Genomic DNA, 26,564 nt, shown 5'->3' on the forward strand with positions numbered 1-26,564 from the left:
TTTTTTTTAATCTATTCCGGCTGAAAGTAGATCAAAATAAGAAAGTGCCTCGTTAAAGAATAACCTTGTGAAAGAATAATGTCGCATAATCTAATTTGAACCATCCGATTCCGATGTATATCTTGCTAGGGTTAAGGGTTAAGATTGAAACTGTTGTAGGGTAAATGTTAAGATTGAAATTGTTGTATGTCCAGCAAAACTAGGAGTACACAGAGCCCTACTTTCGAGCGTTCAATAAGACACCGTCGCTGCTGAAATTCCCCTGCTTTATTGCCTTCAAACATTTACCATGTAACCAAAATAGATTGAAAAATAAATTTCAAAATTAAACGTCATTAAACACCCATTAACTAATTATAAAAGTTTAGAGGGTAATCGCCAAATCGGCAGTGCTTGGATTTCTGAGGCAGTGGCATAATGGTAATTTCAAATGCTTATAAAACCCGTCATGTTTTAAACCAGGACCGGCGAACTGGCAGAGGGAAGAGGGAAACCAATTGAGGCTGCGCTGGGTTCGGCGGCAGCAGCAGCTCGGTCGACAATATCGTCAGATTAACAAAACAGTAGTAATTATGCTTATTTCACTCAGAAATCTAGCCAAATCCAAGGCCAATACCAACTGCTCCCTTTGCTCCTCCTTCGCCGCCATCCTCGATGCCAATTCTCTTCTCTCCACCGCCGCCGCCGCCGCTGCTACCACCAGCAGCAGCGTCAGCGGTGGTTGTTATTGCTTTTGTTGTTCCTTGAGCCCCAACGCTTCCCCTGCCGCCGCTGCTTTCTCAACCATGGCCCGCATGACTGCGGCGAGGGACGTGGTCCTCTCTTTCAAAGAATGGTTCCAGACCCGCAACGACGCCTTATTGGACCGCATCTTCCTCATCCTCAAATCCTCTACCGACGGCGACCCCGCCGCCACCACCGACCGCCGCCTCAACGGCGACAGCGACATCCCCTTGCGCTATAATATCCCTTACTCCTCCGCCGACTTGGCCCTCTCCCGTCTCAGTCTCCGCCTCACGGAGGCCTTCGTCCTCGAGGTCCTCCGCTACGGCAGCAACGACCATGATGTCCTCTCCTGCCTCAAGTTCTTCGATTGGGCCGGCCGCCAGCCCAGCTTCCACCACACCCGCGCCACCTTTAACGCCATCTTCAAGATCCTTTCCAAGGCCAAGCTCATGTCTCTCATGCTCGACTTCCTCTCCACCTACAGCAAGCAGAGGTACGCCCACACCGTCCGATTTCACGACACTCTGGTCATGGGCTACGCCGTCGCCGGCAAGCCCCACATTGCCCTCCAACTGTTTGGTAAAATGCGCTTCCAGGGTCTCGACCTCGATTCCTTTGGCTACCATGTCCTTCTGAATGCTCTAGTGGAGGAGAGTTGCTTTGATGCTGTTCAGGTCATTGCCAAGCAGATTTCTTTGAGGGGTTTCGAGAACGAAATTACCCATTCCATCATGCTCAAGTGGTTCTGTAAGCAGAACTTGCTCGATCAAGCTGAAGCCTATTTGCGTCAATTGGTGTCTGACGGCAAGCCGGTCACTGGCCATGCCGTCAGTGTCCTTGTGGACGCCCTTTGTAAGCAGAAGAAGTTCCAGCATGCTGGCCAATTAGTCGAGGAGTTTCAGGACCTTGGGGTGGCTTTCATGGAGAGTGCTTATAGTGTGTGGATGCGTGATCTTGTTCAGGCTGGGAGGTTGGATGGAGCATTGGAGTTTTTGCAGAACAAGAAGTCGTTGGAAGGGTATGTACCTGATGCTTTTAGGTACAATACTTTGATATGTAGGCTTTTGAAGGAGGATCGCCTCGAGGAGGTTTGTGATTTGTTGATGGAGATGAAGGAGGGTAAGATTTCCCCTGATAAGATCACCATGAATGCTGCCTTGTGCTTCTTCTGCAAAGCTGGGATGGTGGATGTCGCACTTGAGTTGTATAATTCGAGATCTGAGTTTGGGCTCACTCCTAATAGTATGGTTTACAACTATTTGATCAATATTTTCTGTGGGGATGGTAGCATTGACGAAGCCTATCGAGTGTTGAAGCATTCTATGGAACAAGGGTATTTTACAGGTAGGAAAACATTTTCTATTCTGGCTGACTCATTGTGTCGAGAGGGCAAGCTTGAGAAGATGAAAGAGTTGGTTATTTTCGCCTTAGAGCGAAACTTTATGCCAAGTGACTATACATTTGATAAGTTCATTACAACTCTTTGCAGTACTGAGAGGGTAGAAGACGGTTATTTGGTACATGCGGAACTCAACAGAATTAATAAGGTTTCTAAAAAGAAGACATACTTTAGCTTGATAAATGGTTTTAACAGGTCGAGCAAGGGGGATATTGCTGCCAGGCTTCTGATTGAAATGCAAGAAAAGGGTCACTTACCAATTCGTAAACTGTTCAAAGATGTAATTTGCTGTCTCTGTGATATGGAAAATCCAGATAAGCAATTTTTTACTTTGTTGGAGATGCAGTTGTCTTGTAGGGAACCCAGCCGTGATATATACAACTTTTTCATCTACGGAGCTGGGCATGCCAAAAGGCCCGATCTGGCTAGACAGGTATTTGAGATGATGCAGCGGAGTGGGATTGATCCCAATGTGAGATCGGATGTTCTTATGTTGCAGAGTTATTTGAAGAGTGAACGAATTTCGGATGCATTGAACTTCTTCAATGATCTGCACCAGAGAAGAAAGGTGATGGGGAGAAAGCTATACAGTGCCCTGATCATTGGTCTATGCAAAGCCAAAAAGGTGGAAATTGCAGTTAACTTCTTGATGGAAATGAAAGAGAAGGGAGTGGTTCCAAGCGATGACTGTTACGAGTTTCTGATACAGTTGCTGTGCCAGAATAAAGAGTTTGATATGGCAGTAAATCTCATAAATGACTTGGAGAAAGTTGGCCGCCATATTACATCCTTTACCGGTAACATACTTCTGTTGCAATCTCTGAAAACTGCAGAGCTCTACAAGTCTTGGGTACGGCTGAGAGAGGAGCGGAATGAGATGTCTGATCGTTCAATGCTTGGTCTGCTCATTGGTGCGTTTTCTGGTCAGATTAAGGTGAGCCGAGATATTGGGAATCTGGAAGAAGCAATTGAAATGTGCTTTCCGCTAGACGTGTTCACACACAATTTGTTGATTAGAAGACTAAGCCAAAGCAACATGGAGCACGCTTGTGCTTTGTTCGAAAAGATGTGCCAGAAAGGTTATGAGCCTAATCGATGGACTTACGACGCCTTAGTAGAAGGTTTTCTTAGACATGGGAGGACATCTGAGGCAAAGAGATGGGTAGAAGTGATGTACCGGAAAGGGTTTTATCCAACAGGGCGCACAAATCTACTCATTTAATTGGATTTCATTCGATAGACATTACCCTGTTGCGAAGCTTGTACAAGCTTTTGCTGCCGTGGTAAGATTGTCTTGTTGATATTTTCAATTGTGTTTTCGACCATGTTGGAGTGCTAGTCACCAAACAGAGTTATTCAATAGGATGAGTCTTCGACAATATGCTACATTGAATATCGGACTGTGCTCTTTTTCTTTCGACCAGGTTTTTATCATACTGGAGTTTTCATGGCAAGGTTTTAGCGAGGCAGCATTACGAGCATCAAACATATCAAAGTTTCCTAAGTAATGATCAATTTTTCTCTTTTGTTTTGTTTTTATCCCATTGGGTTTTCATGCAAAGTTTTATTGGGCAACTATTATTGATTCGTGAACATTCGAGGAGAAGTATTGTAAATAACATTCATCATATGACAGCTTACTTCAGGGTTAATATGCAATATGTAGTCAGCTAGGACATTTTCTATATAAATTATAAGCCTATAAATAGACACTCTAATTTATCCTCTCAATCTCTCTTGTCACACACATGCCCATTTAGTTTTGTTATTATTTTTGTTTGATTTATTTAAGGACAATTAACTAGTAAAAATATTTTGAAATTTTGCTATAGAAATTATCAATGTTTATTATATGATCAATATATTATCATTGTGTGGTCGATATATACTCAATATCTGTAGTCATAGAAATTGATCAGTTTTACAAACTAAATGCTAAAATATGTTTATTGTAATTATTTTTTTATTTAATTAGATAAAAGAAAATATAAATTTGATATGCAAAAAGCTAAATAGTGTGCCAAAAGTATAAGACCCATCTACTTTTGGGTCAAATATAACCCGGAACCATAAATGAAGAGCTGTTGCGTCCAGCAGGACTAGCGGTTGATTTGAGTGAAGTTTCCAGAAGAAAGAAAAGCAAAGCTTATTCACAGAGAGTCCGCCAAATTTTGAGAAGGAAAGCAAATCACAAATTGAAACTGAAACCCTAGCTTAGCAAAGTGAAGAGCAATGGAGAAATCATGGTCATCGGCGGCACCGTTGAGCTCCGATGGCTCCCGAGAGCTTCAGTGCATCGGCAAGTTAGAAATTGAAAGGCCGAACCCCGTCGGCTTCCTCTGCGGCTCCATCCCTGTTCCCACCGACAAAGCCTTCCACTCTTGCGATTCCGCTCTCATTCCCTCCCGCCAAACGTCCGTACGCCTTCCTCTCTCTCTCTCTCTCTCTCTCTCTCTAGAGTTGTTTCGGTTTTCATTGATTTTGTTTGTGATTTTTTCAGAGTGAGTGCTCCGCGGTATCGAATGCTTCCGACGGAGACGGACCTGAAGAGCCCGCCGTCGCCGGACAATGTTCTTCCCATTGCTGCTGTGCACCCCAAGGCCGCCGGAGGTATGCTCACTTCTCTTTCAATTTTAGTCTAATAATATTTTCCGTTCTCAGTTTTTGATGCTATAATTTTATAGAGTATGTGGATGGTAGTAATATTGAAATAATTCGAGGGTTTTTTTAGAATTATTTTTGGCTTCTGATTCTGAAGCTGTAACAAGCATGGTATGGATATGGAATTTTTTGTGTTGGCAGATATAGCTTGGGATAGTGGTACTGTTTCATCAAATCTCACTAGAAAATGTGAGACCCTTGCGGTGTCTGGATTGGTTGATTATGGGGATGAGATCGACGTCATTGCTCCAGCTGACATTCTGAAGCAGATCTTCAAAATGCCGTATTCCAAGGCTCGATTATCAATTGCAGTTCAGCGTGTTGGACAGACGCTTGTTCTCAATACTGGGTGTGTATTAGCCTGCTAATGTGCTATTCTATTTTGTCCACTATTTTATAAAATTTAGAAAGAAAATAAAAACTTATCTGATCTTTTTCTCAAGTGTAGGCCTGACATCGAAGAGGGGGAAAAGTTAATAAGAAGACGTAAAAATCAATCAAAATGTGGAGATCAGTCTTTATTTTTGAATTTTGCCATGCATTCTGTTCGGATGGAAGCTTGTGATTGCCCGCCAACTCATCATGTTCCATCACAAGAGCAATCAAAATCCTCTGTTCTTCCTGGGGCAAATACTCAGTTTGTGGGACAGCATGATGATGTTGCTCCAGGTGGAAAATCAAATAGTCCAGAGTACACACAGGTTAAAAGGGATGATTTCTTTTTGGCAAATAAGAAGGATAAGAAAAATAAGGGGCGCAATCCTGTCAAAAAGGCTTCACAAGTTGGCGAGAAGTCCAGGAGCTCAATACAAGAGTCTGAAAAACATAGAAGAGTTGGTAACGACGGGTTTCTAAGGGTTTTGTTTTGGCAATTTCACAATTTCCGCATGCTCATAGGGAGTGACTTGCTTCTGTTTAGTAATGAAAAATATGTTGCTGTTAGCTTGCATCTCTGGGATGTGTCACGACAGGTTGAAGTGGTGTACTAAAATTTTTGTCCTATTCTTTTCCCTCCATTTCTATTTTTACGTATTAACTGTTTTCCTCTTTTTGTTTCTTTGTCTGTTTTTTTCCTTTTTATTAATCTTACTGGCAGGTTACACCATTAACTTGGCTTGAGGCCTGGCTTGACAATGTCATGGCAAGTGTGCCTGAGATGGCCATTTGTTATCATGAAAACGGTGTTGTGCAGGGATACGAGCTTTTGAAAACAGATGATATATTTCTACTAAAAGGGATCTCTGAGGATGGCACTCCTGCTTTTCATCCTCATGTGGTGCAACAAAACGGCCTTTCTGTTTTGAGGTTCCTTCAAGAAAACTGCAAGCAAGATCCTGGAGCTTATTGGGTACTGATGTGATTTGATTTTATTTGAAACTGATTTTTCATTTGCCTTTTCCTTTTGCAGTTTGATTTTTTGCAATTCCCATAATAATATTCATTATATCTTAAAAATTTCAGCTGTATAAAAATGCTGGGGAAGATGTCATTCAACTCTTCGATCTTTCTGTGATTCCCAAGAACTGTTCTTCTGATGATTGTGATGATAGCTCAAGCTCCCTTCCTTCTCTATTGCATCGAGGAAGAAGTGATTCTCTGTATGCATTGGGGACTCTCTTGTATCGAATTGCTCACAGGCTTTCACTTTCAGTGGTATGGAAGAAATTTGACTATTTTACTCGCTAGCTTCCTTTCCTTCTTTTAGTGATTACTAATTTATTTGGAATTCCTGCAGGCTCCAAATAATATGGCAAGGTGTGCTAGGTTTTTCAAAAAATGTTTGGAATTCCTAGATGCGCCAGATCATCTGGTACTATATAATGAACTGACGCTTTTACCTTTTTATATTTGTTTGGTTACTAATTCAGCATTTTTGTCAAATTAGATAAGTCACAGAAATAAAATGATGACTGTAATTGATGTACTGCTTAACAGGTTGTGCGGGCATCTGCACATGAACAATTTGCAAGGCTTATTTTGAACCACGATGAAGAGCTGGAATTAGAGCCTGAAGATCTGCCTGTAGAATGTGAACTTACAGTCACTGATGCTGAAGAAGATTCTTTGGACTTTTTAAGTAGCAATTCTGAATCGATGGTACATGAAGAACCTCAACTGGTGGGACAGGAAAAATCATATGACGATGATCAAAATGTTGAAGATTTAGTAACTGAAGCTTCTGTAAAGATGACTTTAGAAGCAAATGCATACTCTCCCAGAAATTTGATAGCAGAAGGTAGCACAGACTACGGAGATTTGACAGAAGCTGCCCCAAATTCCTCTGGTATTGAAAGCTCTGCAGTTTGCAAATTGCCTGCAACAACCGGACATGTAGTTCAAACTGTTGCTGAACCAATCTCTTCTAAGCTAGCTGCAATACATCATGTTTCTCAAGCTATTAAATCTCTCAGGTGGATGCGCCAACTGCAAACTACTGAATCAAAGTTGATGGACCAGGAGAGTGAAACCCATGATAGGCCACCTTCATCTGTTAATCTTTCTGTTTGTGCATGTGGTGATGCTGACTGTATCGAAGTTTGTGACATTAGAGAATGGCTTCCAACATCAACATTGGATCACAAGTTGTGGAAACTTGTTCTTTTGCTTGGAGAGTCATATTTGGCACTTGGACAAGCTTACAAGGAGGATGGTCAGTTGCATCAAGCTTTGAAGGTTGTAGAATTGGCCTGTTCTGTATATGGATCAATGCCTCAACATCTTGAAGACACAAAATTCATTTCTTCCATGAATAGTTGTTTTCCATCACCAACAAAATTCAGTTATACAAATAAAAAGATTACATCATCTAATAGTGATCGGGAAGATCTGAGCTCCAGCTCCACTCATGGTTGTCTTTCTTTCGAGCAGTTCTCATCCATCTACCTCTTCTGGGCCAAGGCATGGACACTGGTTGGAGATGTTTATGTTGAATTCCATTTGGCTAAGGATAGTATCACCTCTCCACCAGCAGAGGGAAAATATTCTATTAGAGAGTTGAAAGTTTCATCCGAGGTTGTCAAAGAAGTTAAAAGGCTAAAGAAGAAGTTGGGGCACAATACACAAAACTGCAGTTCATGTTCTCTAGTAAATTGCAGCTGCCAGAGTGATAGGGCAAGCAGTGGTAGCAGTGCAAGTAGTAGTAGTGGCAATATGCGCTTGGTAAATTCTGGCAGGAAATACAGTAAAAGACCATATGCTAAGAGCAATGCCTTCTCGCTTGCAAGAGAGACTGAAGATGATAATCCTTGTTTGAAAACTGAGAGTGGCAAGGTGTCTGATTGTGGATATCTGCACCAAAAGAGAAACGGTGAAACCATAGAACAATCTTCAAATATGGATAAGCTTACAGTGAAACATGTGTCATCTGATAATTCTGACAATTTAGAGGGCACTTTAGGAGTGCATGACATGGGACCGATACTGGCCTCTCAATCTAATGCTTCTTTGAGAGAAACAACGAAAGTGAAAAATGGTGGGATATTCAAGTTCCTTGGAGGTCCTGCAGTTGGAGATGCTGAAAACAATCTTTCGGAAGCCTGTTGCTGTTACGAAGCTGCTACAAAGGCATTAGGTGGTCTTCCTTCCGGTTCTGCTGAACTACAATCTATAATGAAAAAGAAAGGGTGGGTATGCAATGAACTGGGTCGAAACAGACTTGAAAGGAAAGAACTAAAAAAAGCTGAATTTGCTTTTGTAGATGCTATAAAAGCATTCAGAGAAGTCTCTGATCATACCAACATCATATTGATAAACTGTAACTTGGGGCATGGAAGACGGGCATTGGCAGAAGAGATGGTATCAAAGATTGACGGTCTCAAGGGGCATCCGATCTTTCATAACGCATACAACCATGCATTGGAGACCACAAAGTTAGAATATAGTGAATCCCTTAAGTATTATGGGGCAGCAAAAGCTGAACTCAATGCTTTTGTTGCAGAGGCTGGCTCTGAACTAAACAATTTGAGGACTGAGGTATATACACAGTTTGCTCATACGTATCTGAGGCTCGGAATGTTCTTGGCAAGAGAAGATACAACTGTTGATGTCTATGAAACTGGAGTCGTGCATGTCAGTTCCACTAGTCCTAGTGGCAGAAAATCAAGAAAACAATCACGTAAGCATGGGATTTCAGCCAACGATGCCATTAGAGAGGCACTGTCTGTTTATGAATCATTAGGTGAATTGCGGAAACAGGAGGCTGCATATTCCTATTTTCAGTTGGCTTGCTACCAAAGGGATTGTTGTATGAAATTCTTAGAGCTAGATCATAAGAAAAACAACTTACCCAAAGGCGAAAACACAATTCTCCAACGAGTCAAGCAGTATGCATCCTTGGCAGAGAGGAACATGCAAAAGGCCATGGATTTCTACAGCCCAAAAACGCATCCTACCATGTACCTAACTATTCTTATAGAGAGATCAGCTCTTTCATTGAGCCTTTCAAGCCCCTTACACTCAAATGCAGTAAGTTCTTGAACTTGCTTCATACATAATGCATTGAATTTCGCTTGCAAATGTCTATCCACCTTTTTTCAAATTCAGAGACTTGAAAGTATATGTTATACACATTTGCATGCACAAATGGCACCACGTTTAGCTGTACGTGAAATCAAATTATAATATGTATTTAAAATGAGAAGATTATTTCTGCTATTTATTTGATGAAGTGATAATGCTCCCATCTTTTTTTTTTAAATTTGAGTTGTTGTACTATTTTAGGAATTATAAAGGGGAATTGAATCCTAAAGAGAGATTTTATTCATCTTGATGACTCTCTTAACTTGTCCCGTTTATCACCATGTAACATAACACTAAGTTGGTTAGGATTGTATTTGATTAGGAAGTTGATCAAGGGGTTTAATCTTGATTTACGGACTGGCCCTATAAAAAGGGAGTTTTAACGAAAAGCCCGCGGTAATGTTCACTTTAACAAAAAATCACATTTTTACACTAAAAAGTCAAACCTGGTACTATTCACTTTACCCTTTATTTTGTCCTTATCATTAAACTCAAAGTTTTCAAGCCCTTTTCATTAGTTTTCCTAAAAAAGGGAGTGGGGATATGATATGTATTCATACTATTGGAAGTTGATCAAACTCCTTGTGGTCTCCTCTCTTTCATTTCTTGGCTATCTGTTCTGCTGCATCAGTCTTCCGTAGTGTTCACATCAGGTGGTAACAATGTAGAGGCCATTTATACATTTCATTAGTTATACTGCAATTAATTAACATAGATAAGTACACTTAGCATGTATTGAACGTTATGCTATTCTTTATTTGAAGAGTTCATCGTAACTAGGATTATGACTTCATATAATTTTGTGATGTAGTTCCAGACACAGTTTATATAATCTTGTCTCACTGTTATTGTTTCTGTTACAAATAAAATACTCAAAGAATCTAAAACATTGCTTGTGTTCCAGATGTTGGAATCAGCTCTGTCTTGCATGCTTGAAGGACGGTATGTGTCAGAAACAGACTCTGACTCTTGGAAAACCGATCACCCCGAGGTACACGCCAAGTTTTGGAATCAGTTGCAGATGATTTTGAAGAAGATGCTGGGTGTGGCACTTTCTTCACGCACAAGCAAATCTTCTGTTTCCCAGCCAGCTTCAGTATCCAGCAGGTGTGGGGATACTGAAAAATTGAGGGGGCTTTACAAACTCTCTCTCAAATCCACAAACTTAAATCAATTGGATGCTATGCACTCCTTGTGGACATCATAATCTTAATCTGGAAGTTGTTTCTGCGCAACAAACCCTATCGTAATTATACGTCGATAACAGATTGGAGAGAGAGAAAGCTTGGGTTCTGCACTGCATATCATAATACCAAAGCATTGCTTCAGGAATTGAAGGGTGAGAGTATGATTTGTTGAATCTCTGATATTCTGTTACTTATATTGTATGTATGTGTGTATGTATGGATTTATGCAAGTAATATGTATGCAAGTATGCTTTGCTGGTTTTGAGTTAACTTACGCTCCCGTCGCAGAATCCGGAAGAAAACTGAAAAAGTTTGTCATTAGTGCAAATTTCCAATGAAATATTTCTCCATTCAATGATTTCAGAGATTTTTCAAAATACTTGAGAGTTTTAAACTGTCAGGTCTTTAAACGAAAGATACAATGACCAATGACCAAAATTTAACGATTTAACGATTAAAATTTCAGGAACATAGAGAGCAACATAGAATTTTTGATGAATTTGATTCCATGCAATTTTTGTGGATGTTGAGTGGCTTTGGAGATTTACATGCTTTGGATAACATGAGTTTTGACATGTGAAATGAAGGTCTGTAGACGATCCGGTTAGAAAATATGATTATGAGACTAGAGGGTAGAAGAAGACCTAGAAAGATTTGAAAATAGACTTTAAGAAGACATGGAGTATCTAGAGCTAACAAAAGACTTGGTGCAAAAAAGGGATTTATGTTTCTAAATTTGTTATAATATAAGAGGACTCTTGGAAAACCGATCACCCCGAGAAACACGCCAAATTTTGGAATCAGTAGCAGATGATTTTGAAGAAGATGCTGGGTGTGGCACTTTCTCCACGCGCAAGCAAATCTTCGGTTTCTCAGCCAGCTTCAGCCTCCAACAGTCGTGGGGATTCCATGCAAACTTTGTGGATGTTCAGTATGAGTAGAATTCAATGTTTAGTGGCCTTGGAAATTTAAATGCTTTGGATAACATGAGTTTTCACATGCTAAACGAGACCTATGGATGTTGAGGTTAGAAAATACGGTTTAAGAAGAGCCTCAGAGCAAAAGAGAATGAAGACCTAGAAATACTTGGAAAGAGACTTTAAAAATATACATATAATACTTGGAGCTAACTGAAAACTTAGCGCAAAATCAAAAGCAATGGCGTTATTTAGTGGGATAACTCCTTGTTGTCGTTGGATAACATGAGTTTAAACTTGGCATTAGGTGCTTTCTTCCATGCAAAAAATGGACTTAGCAAAAGAGAATGAAAACCTAGAAGGACTTGGCTTTCTAAATTTGTTACAATATAAGAGGATTCACTTCGCAGCCTAGATGATAAAACTCATTTTCCATTAGGCCCTTTGCAATAGGACGTAAGGTACAACAATTCCAACTGCGACACTAGTCAATCACTCTTCAACATTGCCAAATATTTTCCTTCAAGGGAGCTCACCCAAGCGAAAATTCGACATGAAAATAGGAAGAAAATAGCTCAAGATCCATTGAAATTCAAATTATAAGTAACACTATTTTTCTCATTGCACGCTGCCCCGATTATTGTGGTAATGGTGGGACAAGAGGCATGTTCTTAAGCCAATGGGCATTTTTTCTCGAATTCCTCTTGCTCTTTGCGACATAACTCGAATTCATTTGTATTGTAATACATGCATCCAACATAAGCATCCATCTCTTTCGTGCACTTCTGATGAAGATCTTTCAGCCTGCAAGGACAAATGTCATATTTAGAAATGGAACGAGGCTTGCCTCTCCTTGCTCCACGAAAAATAAAAGAAGCATGTGCTAACATGTTCATCAGTCTGTTAGATGGGAGAACTAAAACATTTTATGCAAATTTCTTGATGAATTCTGGGAACTCTTTGATAAATTGTTTCCAATACCGTCGTACCTCAAGTTTTCATAGACATCACGCAACTAACTGGATGATCAAATCACCGGAAAAAAAAGTCCAAATCTCAAATAGTAAAAATACAAGAATGTGATGCAGAATTCAAAACATTTCAAGAGGAGAGAGAAAAAGGAATGATGATCCTTGAAAATTCATCCAATTCAAAAGCTGTTCGCGAGTATCCAGGGACCAGTGGGATTTTTCTTTTTCATGTTTGGGCAAACACTCCTCTGAACTTAAAGTCAATGGAACCTAATTAATTGGTTACTCGCTTTCTCTAGTGGTTTTAGGCCATTGTATAATTTGTGTAAGTTGGTAAACAATGGCAACTTCAGGATGTCGAACAGGATACACCCAAACCCGAGCCCAAGCCCCTATCCAATAGGATACACCCCTTGTGGTGTTCTCTCAAACCCATGAAGATCACTCTCTCACCCTAGAGCAATACCTTCTCTAGTAACCCAAAAGCCAACCCACACTTGTAGCTTTCGCAAAAGAGACATACCATCTCTTGTACCGGATGCACTTAGATAAACTCCATCTAAGCCATGCTTCAAATGACCAAGGCCTCTAGAAATCACTAGCCACTTCCTTGCACCAATGCACCGACTTGCATTAATACATGAAATTTAACCTAGTTGTCCCACTAATGGAATTCTCTAAAGCTACCCATAGTTATCCGCCCATACACCAATTCATCAGCCAAATAACCATTGTATTAATTACAATACAATGCCAAGAACCAGGGAAATACAATGCATGTCTTCCATTATCAATATATGTAAATTATGTAATACAACATGCATTTACCATGTGTAAATTCATGGGAATTCCAAAAGCCATGCAACTCCACTAAGGAGGGACCGTTCCCAATACCATGAGCCGCATTGAGCTCATTTGAGCAATCGAAGTGTCAAACTGTCTATAACCCATAAGCCACATTGATCTCATTTCAGTAATCCTAATGGAGCTCATTTGAACAATTGAAGTGTCAAACTGTCTATAACCCATGAGCCACATTGATCTCATCTCAGTAATCCTAATGGAGCTCATTTGAGCAATCAAGGTGTCAAACTGTTTATAACCCATGAGCCACATTGATCTCACTTTCAGTAATCCTAATGGAGCTCACTTGAGCAATCGAATTGTCTATAGCCCATGAGCCACATTGATTTCATTTTAGTAATCCTAATGGAGCTCATTTGAGTAATACAAGTCTCAAATTCTACATAACCCATGAGCCACATTGAGCTCGTGTGAGCAATCCAAGTATCAAATTGTCTATAACGTATGAGCCCAATTGAGCAACCTGAGTGAAGTCTCTAATCAATAAATCACAGACCACTCAAACTTTCCAATTCCAAAGGGAAATGAAAAGGGGGAGAAAATTAGAAATGGCTTACAGGGTAAGAACGCATCGAGTGACTTGGCGACCTTTGTCGAGACACTTCTCCGGGTTTGGGTCCTTCTTCTTGCACTTGAGAAAAGCCACGTTCTCCGCTTGGCAGTTGTACTGAATGTGCTTCGCTGCCGCCGTCAGAACTGCCGATGTTGGGATCGGATCTCCTGCTGGGTCCACTGCGCTCGCCATTTCCCACTTCCTCCGATCGATTCTGGTAAATAAAAAATTAAAATTAATACATAAAAAATGTAAATTTTCAGAAATTGAATTGGAAAAGAGAGCGTGGAATTGGTAAAGTCCGCACCTTTACTTGTCGTTTCTGTTGGGTTCTACGGTGGAATGAGTTTTTCTCAGCTGAAACTGAGTGTTAGGTTATGGTGGAGGAACAAAACATAGACCTCCAAGGCCAAATTTCATTTTTCATTTTTGACCCTTACAGTTTCTATAGTTTCAATTGAGTCCGGATCCTTTTTGTGAGGATCGGGGACCCGTGAATCGTGTATGTTCATCGTACATCGTACGGTCAGAAATCATTTTAAATATTTTTATTTAAAATAAACATAAACAGTACTTAACAAAAACTGACCGCATAATGTACAATGAACGGACACGATTTATGGATCCCTAAAATCCTCACCAAAAGGATCCGAAGAGGATCGTGTTGGGTTTCAATTGTGCCAATTAGTTTTTCTATATTGTTGCAATTCAATCATTTATCACAATTTATAATTGATGAATTTTTTTGGCGGATATAGGTTATTATTTTTTTTGAACAACTATATTTTGAGCTCAAACACCTCCATCTCTTGATTTAGGGATATATTCAATTAGAATTCTGATGAATTTTAATAGAATTACAAGAGTATATTTTAAGAAAAACAGTATAATAAAGATAATAAATAAAATTTCAATTTATGTCTATTTTCAAGGAAGCAACATAGGACTCTCATATAGAGGGATATTTTAGTCATTTAATATTCTCAAAAAAACCAAATCATCTCACAAGTAAAAACTAAAAATTGTAATCCGTGAGTAAGAATTGTTATATGTTTAAATCAATTACAACATAATGGTCTTCCTTACACAAATCTCAAAGTAAATCTCTAATAGAGGTAGAGATATAGATCAAACAGCCACGACGACTCAAGAGTATTTATTCCACCCCAAAGGTAAATAATTTTGAATCCTTTTTAACTTTTTGTCATAATTTTTCAATACCATGTAAAAATTGGCACAATCCAAAATGCAAGCACGAAGAACAAACCTCAACCAAACTATGGGGATTAAAAAGTGAAATTTAGGGGTCTTCTTTTATCTACCAAATAAACAAAAAGAAAGAAATTAAGGGCATCTCAGTCCTTTTCAACAAATATGATGTCACTTACAACGCGAGCGTTATGGCATCGTGTTATTAGGGCTCCATCTTCAAGCTTTCAACCGTGTACGGAATCCGTCTCTTCGGCTTCCTCCTCGTCGTCCTCTCTCTTACAAGTTAAATTTTACAACAGTAAGTGCAAAACTCCTTCAACCAATTTCTACCCCTATCTTTTTCTTTATGCGTTTTTGTTGTTGTAGTAGTGCTGCTGTACTGCTTGTTTGTTTTAAATCTTTTGGATTGGGAATGGTCGCAGATTCACAGGCTTGTTTTTCCAATAGGTAATAGGGTGGTTCTGTATCAGTTTCTGTTCTTCCTTGTCACTGACGCTACGATTTAGTAGGATTACTCTCACCCATAAGTAGGTAGTCTTACGTTCGACTAACATAGACAGAGAGTATGGTTATGGTTCTCCCACTGTTCGACTAACATAGACAGAGAGTATGGTTATGGTTCTCCCACTGTGTGACTCTACTAACATAGAGAGAGTATGGTTCTCCCATTGTATGACTTAAGGATGTATTCAATTTGGATTTCCGAGGATTTTAATGGATTTTTCTTTAGGTGACAGATTTTAAAGGATTTTAATGGACTCTACAATTCCATATAGATGCTTTTAAAATTTTAATTGAATACACCTAGATTTTAAAATCCATTAAAATCGTACATACGAAAAAACAGAAGCTTTTGTTCTTGAAAGAGCCTTTGCCTTTGGTTCTGTGGTTTTTGTCTCCACGTGGTTCAGAGGTTTCATGTTTGACGCACATTGATTGTCGTAATGGCGAAATATATTTGTGATGAGTTTTATGCCTCGTTTTTTATCAAGTGTCATTGTTGTGGCGTAGCCTTGTTGTGTTGCTATAGGTGCATTGCATAACACTTTATAAATGTAATATCATTTGTTCACAGATTTATTGTTCTAAATGTGTTAAATGTAGAGGGCAAACCATTTGATTTGATCACGTATGTATATGTTTTCTTTGCATGTGGTCTGTTCCTAAGTGTAGAGTTGGTAGTAGTGCATATGACTTGTTTGTTTAGAGGTAGATATCGTCAATTGGAGAAGTACAACCTTAATATTTTGTGGGTTTGAAATTATGGACCACTATCATTTTAAATTTTTGGTGCAAAGAGCTTTCTTGATTTCATTCTTAATTGAGTTTTACCCTAGTTTGGTGTCAAAGATTGAACCGGATTGCGTAACTCATGAGAAACATTGTCCGTTGAAGGAAGAAATGTATTTCATTCACGACTAGTCCATCTTCTACCTTCAAATTAGACCAAATATGAAGGTTGACGTCAATTCTTCTTTCAACGTACATTGAATCTAGTGAGTTATGTAATCCAATCCTAATCATAGACACCAACCAGGCCTAAGTGCTTCCTTTTGGGCCACAATGTACAACAACATGTATGCAGTTTTTCCTTTTTGTTTGGGGGGTGGGATGTTGATAGCCAATACGTATGCTGTAACATGTGTTTTATGTTTTCTGTGGCTGATGATTTGCTCTCTGTCTGTGTTGTTTGAAGTAGTTAAAGGATGGCTGGTGAGAAGAAGAAGAAGACTACGATGGTCATTCGACTTGTCTCATCTGCTGGCACTGGATTTTTCTACACCAAGAAGAAGCCTTTTAAGGTGAGGGAAAAGCTTGAAATCCGAAAATTCGACCCTGTTGTAAATCGTCATGTTCTGTTTACAGAGACAAAAGTGAAAGTTTGAGTCTTTTTTTTTTCTCTTTGTTCCCTGTAGGCCTTTTGTTTTAGTTAGACCTAACTCCTCCTAAAAGCTTGCCCTGATGAAAGTTGTTGCTCTCTCTTGCTTAAGTATATATAATAAGTTCAAATTTTGATTGTTTAATTATTTCGATGAAGGGTTATATTTGTTAAATTCTCAACTACACCAAATAGAACTTTTGGGTATAAAACGAGGACGGGCTGCTCTAACCAACAAAACTAATTGTAATAGGGATGTGAAAGATATGGTTACTTGTGAATATTTTTCATATGATTTGGGGGAAATGGTCTAGTTGGGTTTGAATCTCATCTTTCTCTTGTTGCTTAGGCAACTTAAACCCTCAACATAGTGAGGTATGGAGTGAAAGGCCTAACTCTACGACTATCAAGTACACTCTGCCTTTAAAGATGTCTTGATCATTAGACACTCTTTAAAGACGCCTATTGACTTTAGACACCAAACGGCACACTACTAAAATATTCGACAGAGTTTCATGTAAAATATATAATGGTAACGATATATCAAAGCAGCCAAACTCTGCATCAGCAATTTTTTTTCACAAGGCATTGAACATATACGAATACGAGCTCCTACCTTAGTTATATTTCGAATCGACATGTTAAGCACCTATGCCTAATGCACTTATATTTTGAACAATGCTTTGCTACTGAAGAATGATAAGAAACTCTTATCCAAAATTCTTCATGTTCAAATAACAGAGTTTTGTGCTTATGGTTAGAACCGTTCATATTATGAATTATTACCTAAATATCACCTTTGCCAAAAAATGAATTAAAACAAAGGTTGTTTAGATAATCTAATGTAGCAAATGCATAGACAAGTCGTAATACTTTTATCTATTCCTGTTCATTTGTTTTTACACAGTTCAATAACTAAATGACCTTAATTTTAATTGATTTTTTTGCAGAAACTTATAAAGTGATTTACAATATGAATGATTTTAATTATAAACACGAAATTCTATGAATCAATAACAAACAATTTTGAGTAAGAATTTTCTACTAATCTTTTTTGAGTAGCCAAAGATTATTCTTACATTTTGCGGACAGTTAAACATTGGTACTATCAAAGAAAAAAATAGAATAAAATAAAATAGAAAACTTAAGCAAAGGAAAATAATTATTTAATACTACGATCTGGTGATATTTTTCTTTGCTTAGAAGTGAGAGTTTTTAGTTCGAATCTCATGAATGGCGAATTCGATACCAAATTAACCTGCCCATTGTGTAGTTTAGCCAAACACCTGTTTTTCTAGTGTAAAAATATCGAATCTCATGAATGGCGAAGTCGATATCAAATTAACCTGCCCATTAGAGCAACTCCAGCCTTGCTTCTAGGCCGGGGGACAGGGGAGAAGAAAGGGCCCGAGGGCCTGTCAACCATCTCCAGCCTTGAAGAGCCCGAGCCCATGGAGAAGGCTCGAGCTCCAGGCCTGTCAATTTGTGACAGCCCGTGAGCCCGAGCTCTTCACCCATTTTTTATTTTTTTCTGTCAGGCGCGTGCACCCCACTCGCGCGTGGGAGCACGTCGCCCGACAGCTTTTCAGAAAAATCAGGCCATTTGCAGCAGCTCACAGTTACCGTTGGGAAGCCACGTGGCTTCCCACGGTCCGTTCGATCTCAACGGCTCCTTCATTTGGACCGTTGGATCTCAACGGTAAAAAAAATAAAACAAATCTTATTTAATAGCAACCGTTCTATCTGAGATCAACGGTCGATATTAATATGCTTTATAAATAAAGAAAAAATAGTTTTAAAATTAAGAAAAGTTACCGTTGTGACACGTGGCACAATCTGGAGTGTTGGAATTCAAAATTTTTTAAATCCAACGGCAGAGATTAATTATTTGAAAAAAAAATTAAAAAAAATGTAAAAAATCTTAAAAAATTGTAAAAAATCTGAAAAAAAAATTGTAAAAAATTGTTTTTACTTTTCTATAAATACCACTTCTTCTCCATCTACCTTACACCACAATTTCATATTTTCTCAACCACTTTCAATCAAATTCCTATCTTTCTCTCAAAGTTTCAATCCAATTTTTTTCCACAAAATGACTACTGATGCAGGTACGAATTGGTCGCTTCTTGAAGATGTTGCGTTGTGCACTAACTGGGTTGAAGTTACTCATAATTCCCTTACGGGTAATGAGATGCAGTTGTGAGAAATGTGGAGTTTAATTCATACCAAATTTCTTGAGCAAATGAGTGGGAAAAGAACCAAGGAATCGATGTCCAGTGGTTGGAAAATACTTAGCCATTCCTTTAGTACGTGGAGAGATGCCTTGACACAAGCTAGTAGTAATGTTCGAAGTGGGGCAAATTATGCGGATGAGGTAAGAATATATTATAAATATTTGTTTGTATTATTATTTTGTTACCTAATTTGATTATAATTATTTGTTTGTATTATTTATTTGTTACCTAATTTCATTATTATTATTATTTGTTTGCATTATTTATTTGTGACCTAATTTCATTATTATTATTTGTTTGTATTATTTATTTGTTACCTAATAATTTCATTATTATTATTTGTTTGTATTATTTATTTGTTACCTAATAATTTCATTTTTATTATTTATTTGTTACCTAATTTCATTATTATAATTATTTGTTTGCATTATTTATTTGTGACCTAATTTCATTATTATTATTTGTTTGCATTATTTATTTGTGACCTAATTTCATTATTATTATTTGTTTGTATTATTTATTTGTTACCTAATAATTTCATTATTATTATTTGTTTGTATTATTTATTTGTTACCTAATAATTTCATTTTTATTATTTGTTTGTATTATTTATTTGTTACCTAATAATTTCATTACTATTATTTGTTTGTATTATTTATTTGTTACCTAATAATTTCATTATTATTATTTGTTTGTATTATTTATTTGTTACCTAATAATTTCATTATTATTCATTTGTTTGTATTATTTATTTGTTACCTAATAATTTCAATATTATTCATTTGTAGCAACTTCAAGCACAAGCATGGTATGGTGCCAAAATCAAATCAAGAAACAAATCATTCACCTGGTGGGAATGTTGGAATATTGTTAAAGATTGTCCTAAATTCAAAGTTGTGCCTGTTGGTCCAGAAGTATGCATGAACAGCATCCCTCTACACAGCACCTTTGTACACAGCACCCCTCCACACTCTACACCCGATCATGGCTCCCATGTTGATGAAGAAGATGGAGAAGAAGTGCCTGAAACGCCCATTCCTGAACAAGCGTCAGGGTCGACCCGTTATCCAATTAGGCCTCTAGGTAAGAAGGCTTCAAAGAGGAAAGGGAGTGCTTCCAAGAATGATTATGGAAAGTACATGCAAGAACTTGCTCGTCAAGGTGAATTGACGTTGGCGCGGGAATTGGCGAAATATGAGGCTGACAAGGCTAGAGATGAGGTAAAAGCTGCAGCTATTCAACAAGCATTTCAAGCTGAACAGAGGGAAAGAGAGCTACTTAGGCAAGAAAGGGAGTTGCTTAGAGAAGAAAGAATTGCACAACGAGATCGTGACATTATGAACACGCGTTTAGAAGGGATGTCTCCAAATTCTAAATATTTTTGGCAGTCGGAGAAAGCGGATGTGGTGCAAAGGAGGCGTGCAAGAGAAGCGAGATCAAGACAAAATGTTCCTAGCACAACAAGACAAGATGATCCTAGCACCACATATTGGTTAAGTGGTGAGGAATAGGGTACTTTTGTAATCGGAGCCCATCGTTTTCCAATCACTTTGGGTTGTAATTTATTATTTATGTTGTTTCCATTTTATTGAAGTTAGTACTTTATTTAAAGTGAGAGTACATGTATTTAATTTCGTAATATATTTATCCTAATAATAGAATCTTTAATTCATCAAATTGTTCACGTATAATGAAATTATAAAACACACCAAATAAAACTCACCAATTGGAATTACATAAACACACCAAATAAAATTACATAAACATACGAAATAATAAAAAAACTCACTACAAAAAACACACCAAATAAAAATACATAAACATACCAAATAATTCACACCAAATAAAATTACATAAACATACGAAATATTAAAAAACTCACTACAAAAAACACACCAAATAAAATTACATAAACACACCAAATACAAACAAACATACTAAATAAACTTAAGTATCTTCAGCTTGTTTTAATGCCCACTGGTGCTCTATCAAGTCAATTTGTCGATCATTGTGCATAGATGACCTTTGAAATGCAGTATATCGTTGAATGACCCTTTCATTGTAACGTCCATCCCTTTCTAATGGCTCGTGTTGCACGGGTTCTTCGGTGGCATCATGCGCACAATATATCCGTGTTCTTGAATTGTTCATCGTGTCTGGCTCTGGCTCATATTCATCAACCGCATCATAATCAAACTCATCTTCCACAATCATGTTGTGAAGAATGACGCACGTCATCATGATGGATCGAAGTGACTCTACATCGAACATTCTGGCAGCACCCCTGACGATCGCCCAACGAGCTTGAAGGATACCAAAACAACGCTCCACATCCTTCCTACACCCCTCTTGACAGCTTGCAAAGTGTTTTTCCTTTGCACTTCGCGGGCGTGGCACTGTTTTGACAAATGTTTCCCACCGTGGGTAAATGCCGTCAGCTAGGTAGTATGCCCCGTCGTACCTACGTCTGTTGACGACGTACGTGACTTTTGGTGCCTTTCCTTGCAGGACGTTGTTGAACACTGGGGATTGGGCAAGGACGTTGAGATCATTTTGAGCCCCCGGAACCCCGAAAAATGCATGCCATATCCATGTATCAAAAGATGCCACTGCCTCCAAAATGATAGATTTTGATCATTTTCTGTCCCCATATGCGCCTTGCCATGCACTTGGACAGTTTTTCCACGTCCAGTGCATACAATCGATGCTTCCTATCATCCCAGGAAAACCTCGCATCTCGCCCTTCTTCAGAAGCCTTTGCAAGTCCACGTGAGTAGGTTTTCGGAGGTACTCTGCGATGTACAAAGATTCAACTGCTCCGTAAAACCTCATCAGGGCCTCAAGAATGGTTGATTTCCCCATCCTCGTTATCTCATCCACTTGGTCTGCAGATGCTCCATACGCAAGCATCCGCAACGCAGCAGTGATTTTTTGCTCAGGCAGGAGACCCATAACACCACAAGCATCATTCTTTTGCACAAAGTAAGAATCATGGTTGCAAACATCAGTCATGATTCTGTTGAACAAATGTCGTTCCATTCTAAAACGGCGTCTGAAGTACGTATCAGGAAATGCACTGTTATGGACAAAGTAATCGTCCAACAGCTCTTCACCCCGTCGTTGCCTGCTTCTATCAAGGTTTCTTGAACGGTTGGGCCTGCATATATGAGCAACAGTCTGGATGACTCGACGAGAATGTGAGGCTCTGGCCATTCTTGTTTCATCATCTCTCCTTCTACGCTCCTCATCCTCTTCCATCTCATTTTCGGCTATCTGAAGGTTGAACATTCCTTCAGATTGGTTAAACAATTCCTCTTCTTGCTGATCAATTTCCCACATCATCCTTGATGAAGAAGAAGACATTGTAAGGATGGATGGTGAAGAAGAAGCAGAAATTATGAATAATGAGATAGAGATGTTGAGAAAATTGGTGTGAGATTTGTGAGGATGGATGGTGGATTATATGGACGATTCAGAAAAGGATCGGATTGTAGATGAGGCCACGTGGCATGCTATCATTCGTTAAAAATCTAATCGAAATCTATCCTCAAAGATTCTGAAAAGATAATGACACGTGGCACGATCGTATTGGATAAAAATCTTATCGAAATCGATCTCCAATAATTATATTTTCGGATAATGACACATGGCGCAATTTTGAACGAGTTAAAATCTGATCAAAATCTATCGTCAAAGATTCTCAAAAGATAACTACACGTGGCACGATGACATTGGATAAAAATCTTATCGAAATCGATCTCCAATAATTATCTTTTCGGATAATGACACGTGGCGTAATTTTGAACGAGTTAAAATCTGATCAAAATCTATCGTTAAAGATTTTCAAAAAATAACGACACGTGACACGATGACATTGGATAAAAATCTTATTGAAATCCATCGCTAAATAATTGTTTGTTTTTATAAAATGACACGTGGCGCAACGAGAACGATTTAAAAAATCTTATCCGAAATTACAAATAATTTTATTTTGTATTATTTAAACAAACAAAAAAACTAATATTATATTGCCTATTGCCTGGGCGAGGGCTCAAAGGGTGGAGATGCAAATGGCAATTACTGTTCATTAATGGCAGTTACTATTCATTTAAGGCAGTTACTGTTCAAAAGGGTGGATTCAATAGTGGATTGCCAGGGGTGAAGGCTCCATGGGTGGAGTTGCTCTTATGTAGTTTAACCAAACACCTGTTTTTCTAATGTAAAAATATCGATGAAGTAAAAAAAAGCAAAGGAAAATAAAATAAAGGAAAGAAAGGACAAGGAAGAAGGTTCCATTTCCAAGGTGCAGGCCAAAGAGAAAAAAGTAAAGGCAAAGGCGTAAGAGTGAAGAGAGAGAAGGAGTTACCAAACAAACACAAATTGAAATTGTGATTGAATTGTATAAAAAGGAATGGTAAGCATCACCAAGACTTTACTGTCTTCAATTTTGCTTTTGAATCTCATCATCTTCTCTGTGTTCGCCATGGCCGACCAATCTGCTCCGGAATCCGCCGCCGCTTCCTCCGAAACGGCGGTCCACATCGTTTACACCGAGCGCCCTCTCGAAAATGAAGAGCCCGAGTCCTATCACATCCGAACCCTAGCCTCCGTCCTCGGCAGGTCTTTCTCTTTTGTTTGTTTCCTGGGAAAACGAAAGAAAAATGAATTTGTGAATTTGTGAATTTTGAGAATTTGTGATATGCATACATACATATATACGTACAGTGAGGAGGCTGCGAAGGAGGCGCTGGTGTACAGTTACAAGACGGCTGCCAGTGGATTCTCTGCTAAGCTCACTCCTCAGCAGGTCGAGCAAATTTCAAGTTAGTCCTCTCTCTCTCGTTTGTTTTTAGTGTTGATGATGATTATTCTTCTGGTTCTTAGCAAATGTTATTTATTTAACCGATCCCTTGTACTCCTCTTTGACATGGTTACTATCACTGTTTCAAGCTTCATGAGGCGATTGTAATGTTGATGTATGTCAATGTTTCAAGCTTCTTGAGGCGATTGTTATTGTAAAGTTGATCTTTAAATTTCCGGTAACGCATTGATTCTTTCTATTGGGGAATTAGGTGTGTACTGATTGATATAGGTTGGCCTCTGTGGGCTTGTCTTAGCTTTGTTTTGTTTTGGACCCCAGATCCCATCTGTTTCAACAATTGTGGCTATTCTTTGCTTGTTTATTGTTATCACTTTCTGGCATGTTCAGAATGCGTCGGACTAATTTGGTATAGGGGATTGGAACGGAAACCCTCTAAATTCAAGGCATAATGAAGGTAGAGGAGAATGATTTTCATTTTGAGGGGATTAGATATCAAGGAAACTTCTCCCTTCTAGGTTCTAATCCTACCATTTGAGGAGGATTGTAATGGATAAGTTTTCTTCTTGAGAATAGTATCTTATCCACTCAAATTTCAATTGTCTACACCAAACGAGGCCTTAGAGTTTCAGTTTTGCCCCCACTACCAGGTCCTATTCGATGTGAACTTTATCCCTATGTTGGATCAAGGTCCCAAGGAGCATTGACTCATTTGTTAAAAATGAACTACGAGAATATTACTTGTGAATAACTCAAACACTACAAAGCTACTACTCGAACACTACAAACGTGCTAAAGGGACATTTAACACGGGGCTTTGAAAACGACACCTTTCAAGGAGTCATTTGAGCAATCTCTCAAATGTATTGTCCTTTAGTCATCTTTAAGGCCCTCCTCTTATTTTTGTTGTGCATTTCCTAACAAATTTAGCCTGAGCTCCATGAAACTTCAAAGTCCCTATGCACTCTCAAGTTTCATGCCCTTGAAATTCATAATATGCTACTTTTGGCATACCCAAATGTGGGAAAAACAAAAATAAATAAAATAGCAAATGATGTTTTTACTATTTATCATTGGTTGCATAATCTCTGTAATTCTCTTATCCTGTTGTTGATTCAGAGTCTTTGCAGTTCTAACTTCTAAACAAATCAAAGTTACCTGATGTAATTATTTTAAAAAGAAAACTTTTATGCTACTATTGTTGCTCCAATGAGTATCCCAGTGGTAGAACATCTACTGTTTCCTTGTTGATTCACATTATAATAGATTACTTTTGTTTAACTTAGGCTATACAATTGCTCATGCTTAATACCGATGGCTGACAGCCTGACACTGTATTCCTTCTTTTTTTGTCGTTGTTTTTCTTGTTGTTGTGTATGACTACTATTAAGCACATGGCAAATGTTGCTTAATCTTTCATATAGTAAAGTAATTACCAGTATCATGGCATTTGTTTGTGTCTCTAGGCTGGCATTGATATGAAGTACTGGTGCTATATGATAATTACGTCCATGATTGATTGCTCAAGTCTTTCGCTTTTCTCATTTTGGGTCAATTTCAGCATTTCATCTATTTGCTATGACAGATGAAGAACGTATATGAGTAATTCATTTTTTTATGCTAGGAAAACTTTAAGGCATGGGCATTGTGAAAGTGAGTTTAATCGTTTCTCCTTCCAAATATAAACGCCAAACAAAAGAGAAAAATCCATTTTATACGAAGTTTCTCAATGATGCACACTTTTACGGATTGTTGAATTACAGCTATACTTCTTTTATGCAAGTTATGAACCCGGTAAACTAGCCAGTTTGAGATTGTAGAAATAATTACTCATTGTTTTGTTGTGTACTCAATATTGGCAGAGCTACCTGGGGTTCTTCAGGTTGTACCAAGCAGGACACTCCAGCTGCATTCAGGACCTGGAAAGCTGCAGTAGAGGAACTGAATTCCATAGTAAGAAACATGTTTACTTAAGTATCCACCGTGGTGCATAAAACAATAAACTTGTTTACTCTTGGCATGCTGTCTACTTTTTCCATAATAAGGTTGATAATATATGTTTTACGAGTGCCGCTCGTACTTATGTAACTTTGATATGTTGTATATATAGTTTTCGTAGATTACTTAATTCCTAGTTAAGTTGCAGAGGTAGTAATTTGAGCATACGTCTGGTTCCTTAGGAAATATAAGATGGATGACAATGCTTATGTTCCAAAGATGACTTGTAAGGGTGCATTGCGGATGACAAACATCGGGCCCAGGCTATAGGTTTTTAGTTTAATTTGGGAAGGCTTTGGGTCAATCAACGTGGTGGGAAGGGTAGGATTCAGATGAGGTGATGGAAAAATTAAGAGTAAACGAAAAGCACCTCATGGTGAGAGGATGGACCATTGGATTCGGGAGATGGAGTTAGATGGACAGGGTACACCGCCACGCTGGGGTCTTGTTCTTTAATAACACAATGTCATGTGAAGTGAGAGTAACACGTAATATTGTTTGGACTGCGACGCCATGGGTAGCCAGTCCATCTAAGTTGCTCTACGTATTAGGAGGAGGTTTAGCCTAGGTGATGGCGTCATCATTCAACACGAAGACTTGCTAATGTGTCATTATTCAACGGAAAC

General features: G+C 38.5%; 6 protein-coding genes across 9 annotated transcripts; 5 read left to right on the top strand and 1 right to left on the bottom strand.

Moving 5' to 3' along the window:
• The first annotated feature begins 425 nt into the window (after positions 1–425).
• On the top strand, positions 426–3,856 carry LOC126585597 (pentatricopeptide repeat-containing protein At1g71210, mitochondrial-like). Of its 2 annotated transcripts, none has more exons than XM_050250053.1 (2): positions 426–3,408; positions 3,489–3,856. In XM_050250053.1, the coding sequence occupies exon 1, from the start codon at positions 573–575 to the stop codon at positions 3,345–3,347; it is 2,775 nt and encodes a 924-aa protein (XP_050106010.1). In that variant the 5' UTR covers positions 426–572; the 3' UTR covers positions 3,348–3,408; positions 3,489–3,856. The 2 variants fall into 2 exon arrangements, with proteins under 2 accessions (XP_050106010.1, XP_050106009.1); XM_050250052.1 differs by having other exon boundaries at positions 3,550–3,856.
• On the top strand, positions 3,357–10,761 carry LOC126585596 (uncharacterized). 2 transcript variants are annotated; one of them, XM_050250050.1, is made up of 10 exons: positions 3,357–3,629; positions 4,220–4,539; positions 4,626–4,735; positions 4,928–5,135; positions 5,235–5,757; positions 5,883–6,134; positions 6,248–6,439; positions 6,522–6,596; positions 6,722–9,250; positions 10,209–10,761. In XM_050250050.1, exons 2-10 carry the CDS (start codon positions 4,358–4,360, stop codon positions 10,509–10,511), a joined length of 4,374 nt encoding a protein of 1,457 aa, XP_050106007.1. In that variant the 5' UTR covers positions 3,357–3,629; positions 4,220–4,357; the 3' UTR covers positions 10,512–10,761. The 2 variants fall into 2 exon arrangements, with proteins under 2 accessions (XP_050106007.1, XP_050106008.1); XM_050250051.1 differs by having other exon boundaries at positions 3,550–3,629; positions 4,223–4,539.
• Positions 10,762–11,824: 1,063 nt separating this feature from the next.
• Positions 11,825–14,247, bottom strand: LOC126585598 (NADH dehydrogenase [ubiquinone] 1 alpha subcomplex subunit 8-B-like). The gene is made up of 3 exons (XM_050250054.1): positions 14,104–14,247; positions 13,801–14,010; positions 11,825–12,212 (listed from the first exon to the last, which is right to left on the bottom strand). The coding sequence occupies exons 2-3, from the start codon at positions 13,986–13,988 to the stop codon at positions 12,080–12,082; spliced, it is 321 nt and encodes a 106-aa protein (XP_050106011.1). The 5' UTR covers positions 13,989–14,010; positions 14,104–14,247; the 3' UTR covers positions 11,825–12,079.
• A 902-nt stretch (positions 14,248–15,149) lies between these two features.
• LOC126585599 (uncharacterized) lies at positions 15,150–17,032 on the top strand. 2 transcript variants are annotated; one of them, XM_050250055.1, is made up of 2 exons: positions 15,150–15,306; positions 16,708–17,032. In XM_050250055.1, the coding sequence occupies exon 2, from the start codon at positions 16,715–16,717 to the stop codon at positions 16,892–16,894; it is 180 nt and encodes a 59-aa protein (XP_050106012.1). In that variant the 5' UTR covers positions 15,150–15,306; positions 16,708–16,714; the 3' UTR covers positions 16,895–17,032. The 2 variants fall into 2 exon arrangements, with proteins under 2 accessions (XP_050106012.1, XP_050106013.1); XM_050250056.1 differs by having other exon boundaries at positions 15,155–15,306; positions 16,705–17,032.
• Positions 17,033–19,156: 2,124 nt separating this feature from the next.
• LOC126584172 (uncharacterized) lies at positions 19,157–20,632 on the top strand. The gene is made up of 2 exons (XM_050248640.1): positions 19,157–19,261; positions 19,910–20,632. The coding sequence occupies exons 1-2, from the start codon at positions 19,157–19,159 to the stop codon at positions 20,630–20,632; spliced, it is 828 nt and encodes a 275-aa protein (XP_050104597.1).
• A 2,778-nt stretch (positions 20,633–23,410) lies between these two features.
• Positions 23,411–26,028, top strand: LOC126587526 (subtilisin-like protease SBT3.11). Its single transcript, XM_050252602.1, has 3 exons — positions 23,411–23,741; positions 23,847–23,944; positions 25,803–26,028. The coding sequence occupies exons 1-3, from the start codon at positions 23,533–23,535 to the stop codon at positions 25,874–25,876; spliced, it is 381 nt and encodes a 126-aa protein (XP_050108559.1). The 5' UTR covers positions 23,411–23,532; the 3' UTR covers positions 25,877–26,028.
• The last annotated feature ends 536 nt before the right edge of the window (positions 26,029–26,564 follow it).

Source organism: Malus sylvestris, chromosome 10 (assembly GCF_916048215.2).
Source record: "Malus sylvestris chromosome 10, drMalSylv7.2, whole genome shotgun sequence".
NCBI classification, from domain to species: Eukaryota; Viridiplantae; Streptophyta; class Magnoliopsida; order Rosales; family Rosaceae; genus Malus; species Malus sylvestris.

Excerpts from the sequence above, each read along its gene's own strand:
- LOC126585598 (XM_050250054.1), bottom strand. The coding sequence starts at position 13,988 with ATGGCGAGCGCAGTGGACCCAGCAGGAGATCCGATCCCAACATCGGCA. Across the intron at positions 12,213-13,800 it reads ACTCGATGCGTTCTTACCCT|GCTGAAAGATCTTCATCAGA; the intron begins GTAAGCCATTTC and ends TTGTCCTTGCAG.
- LOC126585596 (XM_050250050.1), top strand. The coding sequence starts at position 4,358 with ATGGAGAAATCATGGTCATCGGCGGCACCGTTGAGCTCCGATGGCTCC. Across the intron at positions 6,440-6,521 it reads ACAGGCTTTCACTTTCAGTG|GCTCCAAATAATATGGCAAG; the intron begins GTATGGAAGAAA and ends GAATTCCTGCAG. Across the intron at positions 6,597-6,721 it reads TAGATGCGCCAGATCATCTG|GTTGTGCGGGCATCTGCACA; the intron begins GTACTATATAAT and ends ACTGCTTAACAG.
- LOC126584172 (XM_050248640.1), top strand. The coding sequence starts at position 19,157 with ATGTCCAGTGGTTGGAAAATACTTAGCCATTCCTTTAGTACGTGGAGA. Across the intron at positions 19,262-19,909 it reads GGGCAAATTATGCGGATGAG|CAACTTCAAGCACAAGCATG; the intron begins GTAAGAATATAT and ends ATTCATTTGTAG.
- LOC126585597 (XM_050250053.1), top strand. The coding sequence starts at position 573 with ATGCTTATTTCACTCAGAAATCTAGCCAAATCCAAGGCCAATACCAAC.
- LOC126585599 (XM_050250055.1), top strand. The coding sequence starts at position 16,715 with ATGGCTGGTGAGAAGAAGAAGAAGACTACGATGGTCATTCGACTTGTC.
- LOC126587526 (XM_050252602.1), top strand. The coding sequence starts at position 23,533 with ATGGTAAGCATCACCAAGACTTTACTGTCTTCAATTTTGCTTTTGAAT. Across the intron at positions 23,742-23,846 it reads CTAGCCTCCGTCCTCGGCAG|TGAGGAGGCTGCGAAGGAGG; the intron begins GTCTTTCTCTTT and ends ATATACGTACAG. Across the intron at positions 23,945-25,802 it reads GCAGGTCGAGCAAATTTCAA|AGCTACCTGGGGTTCTTCAG; the intron begins GTTAGTCCTCTC and ends CAATATTGGCAG.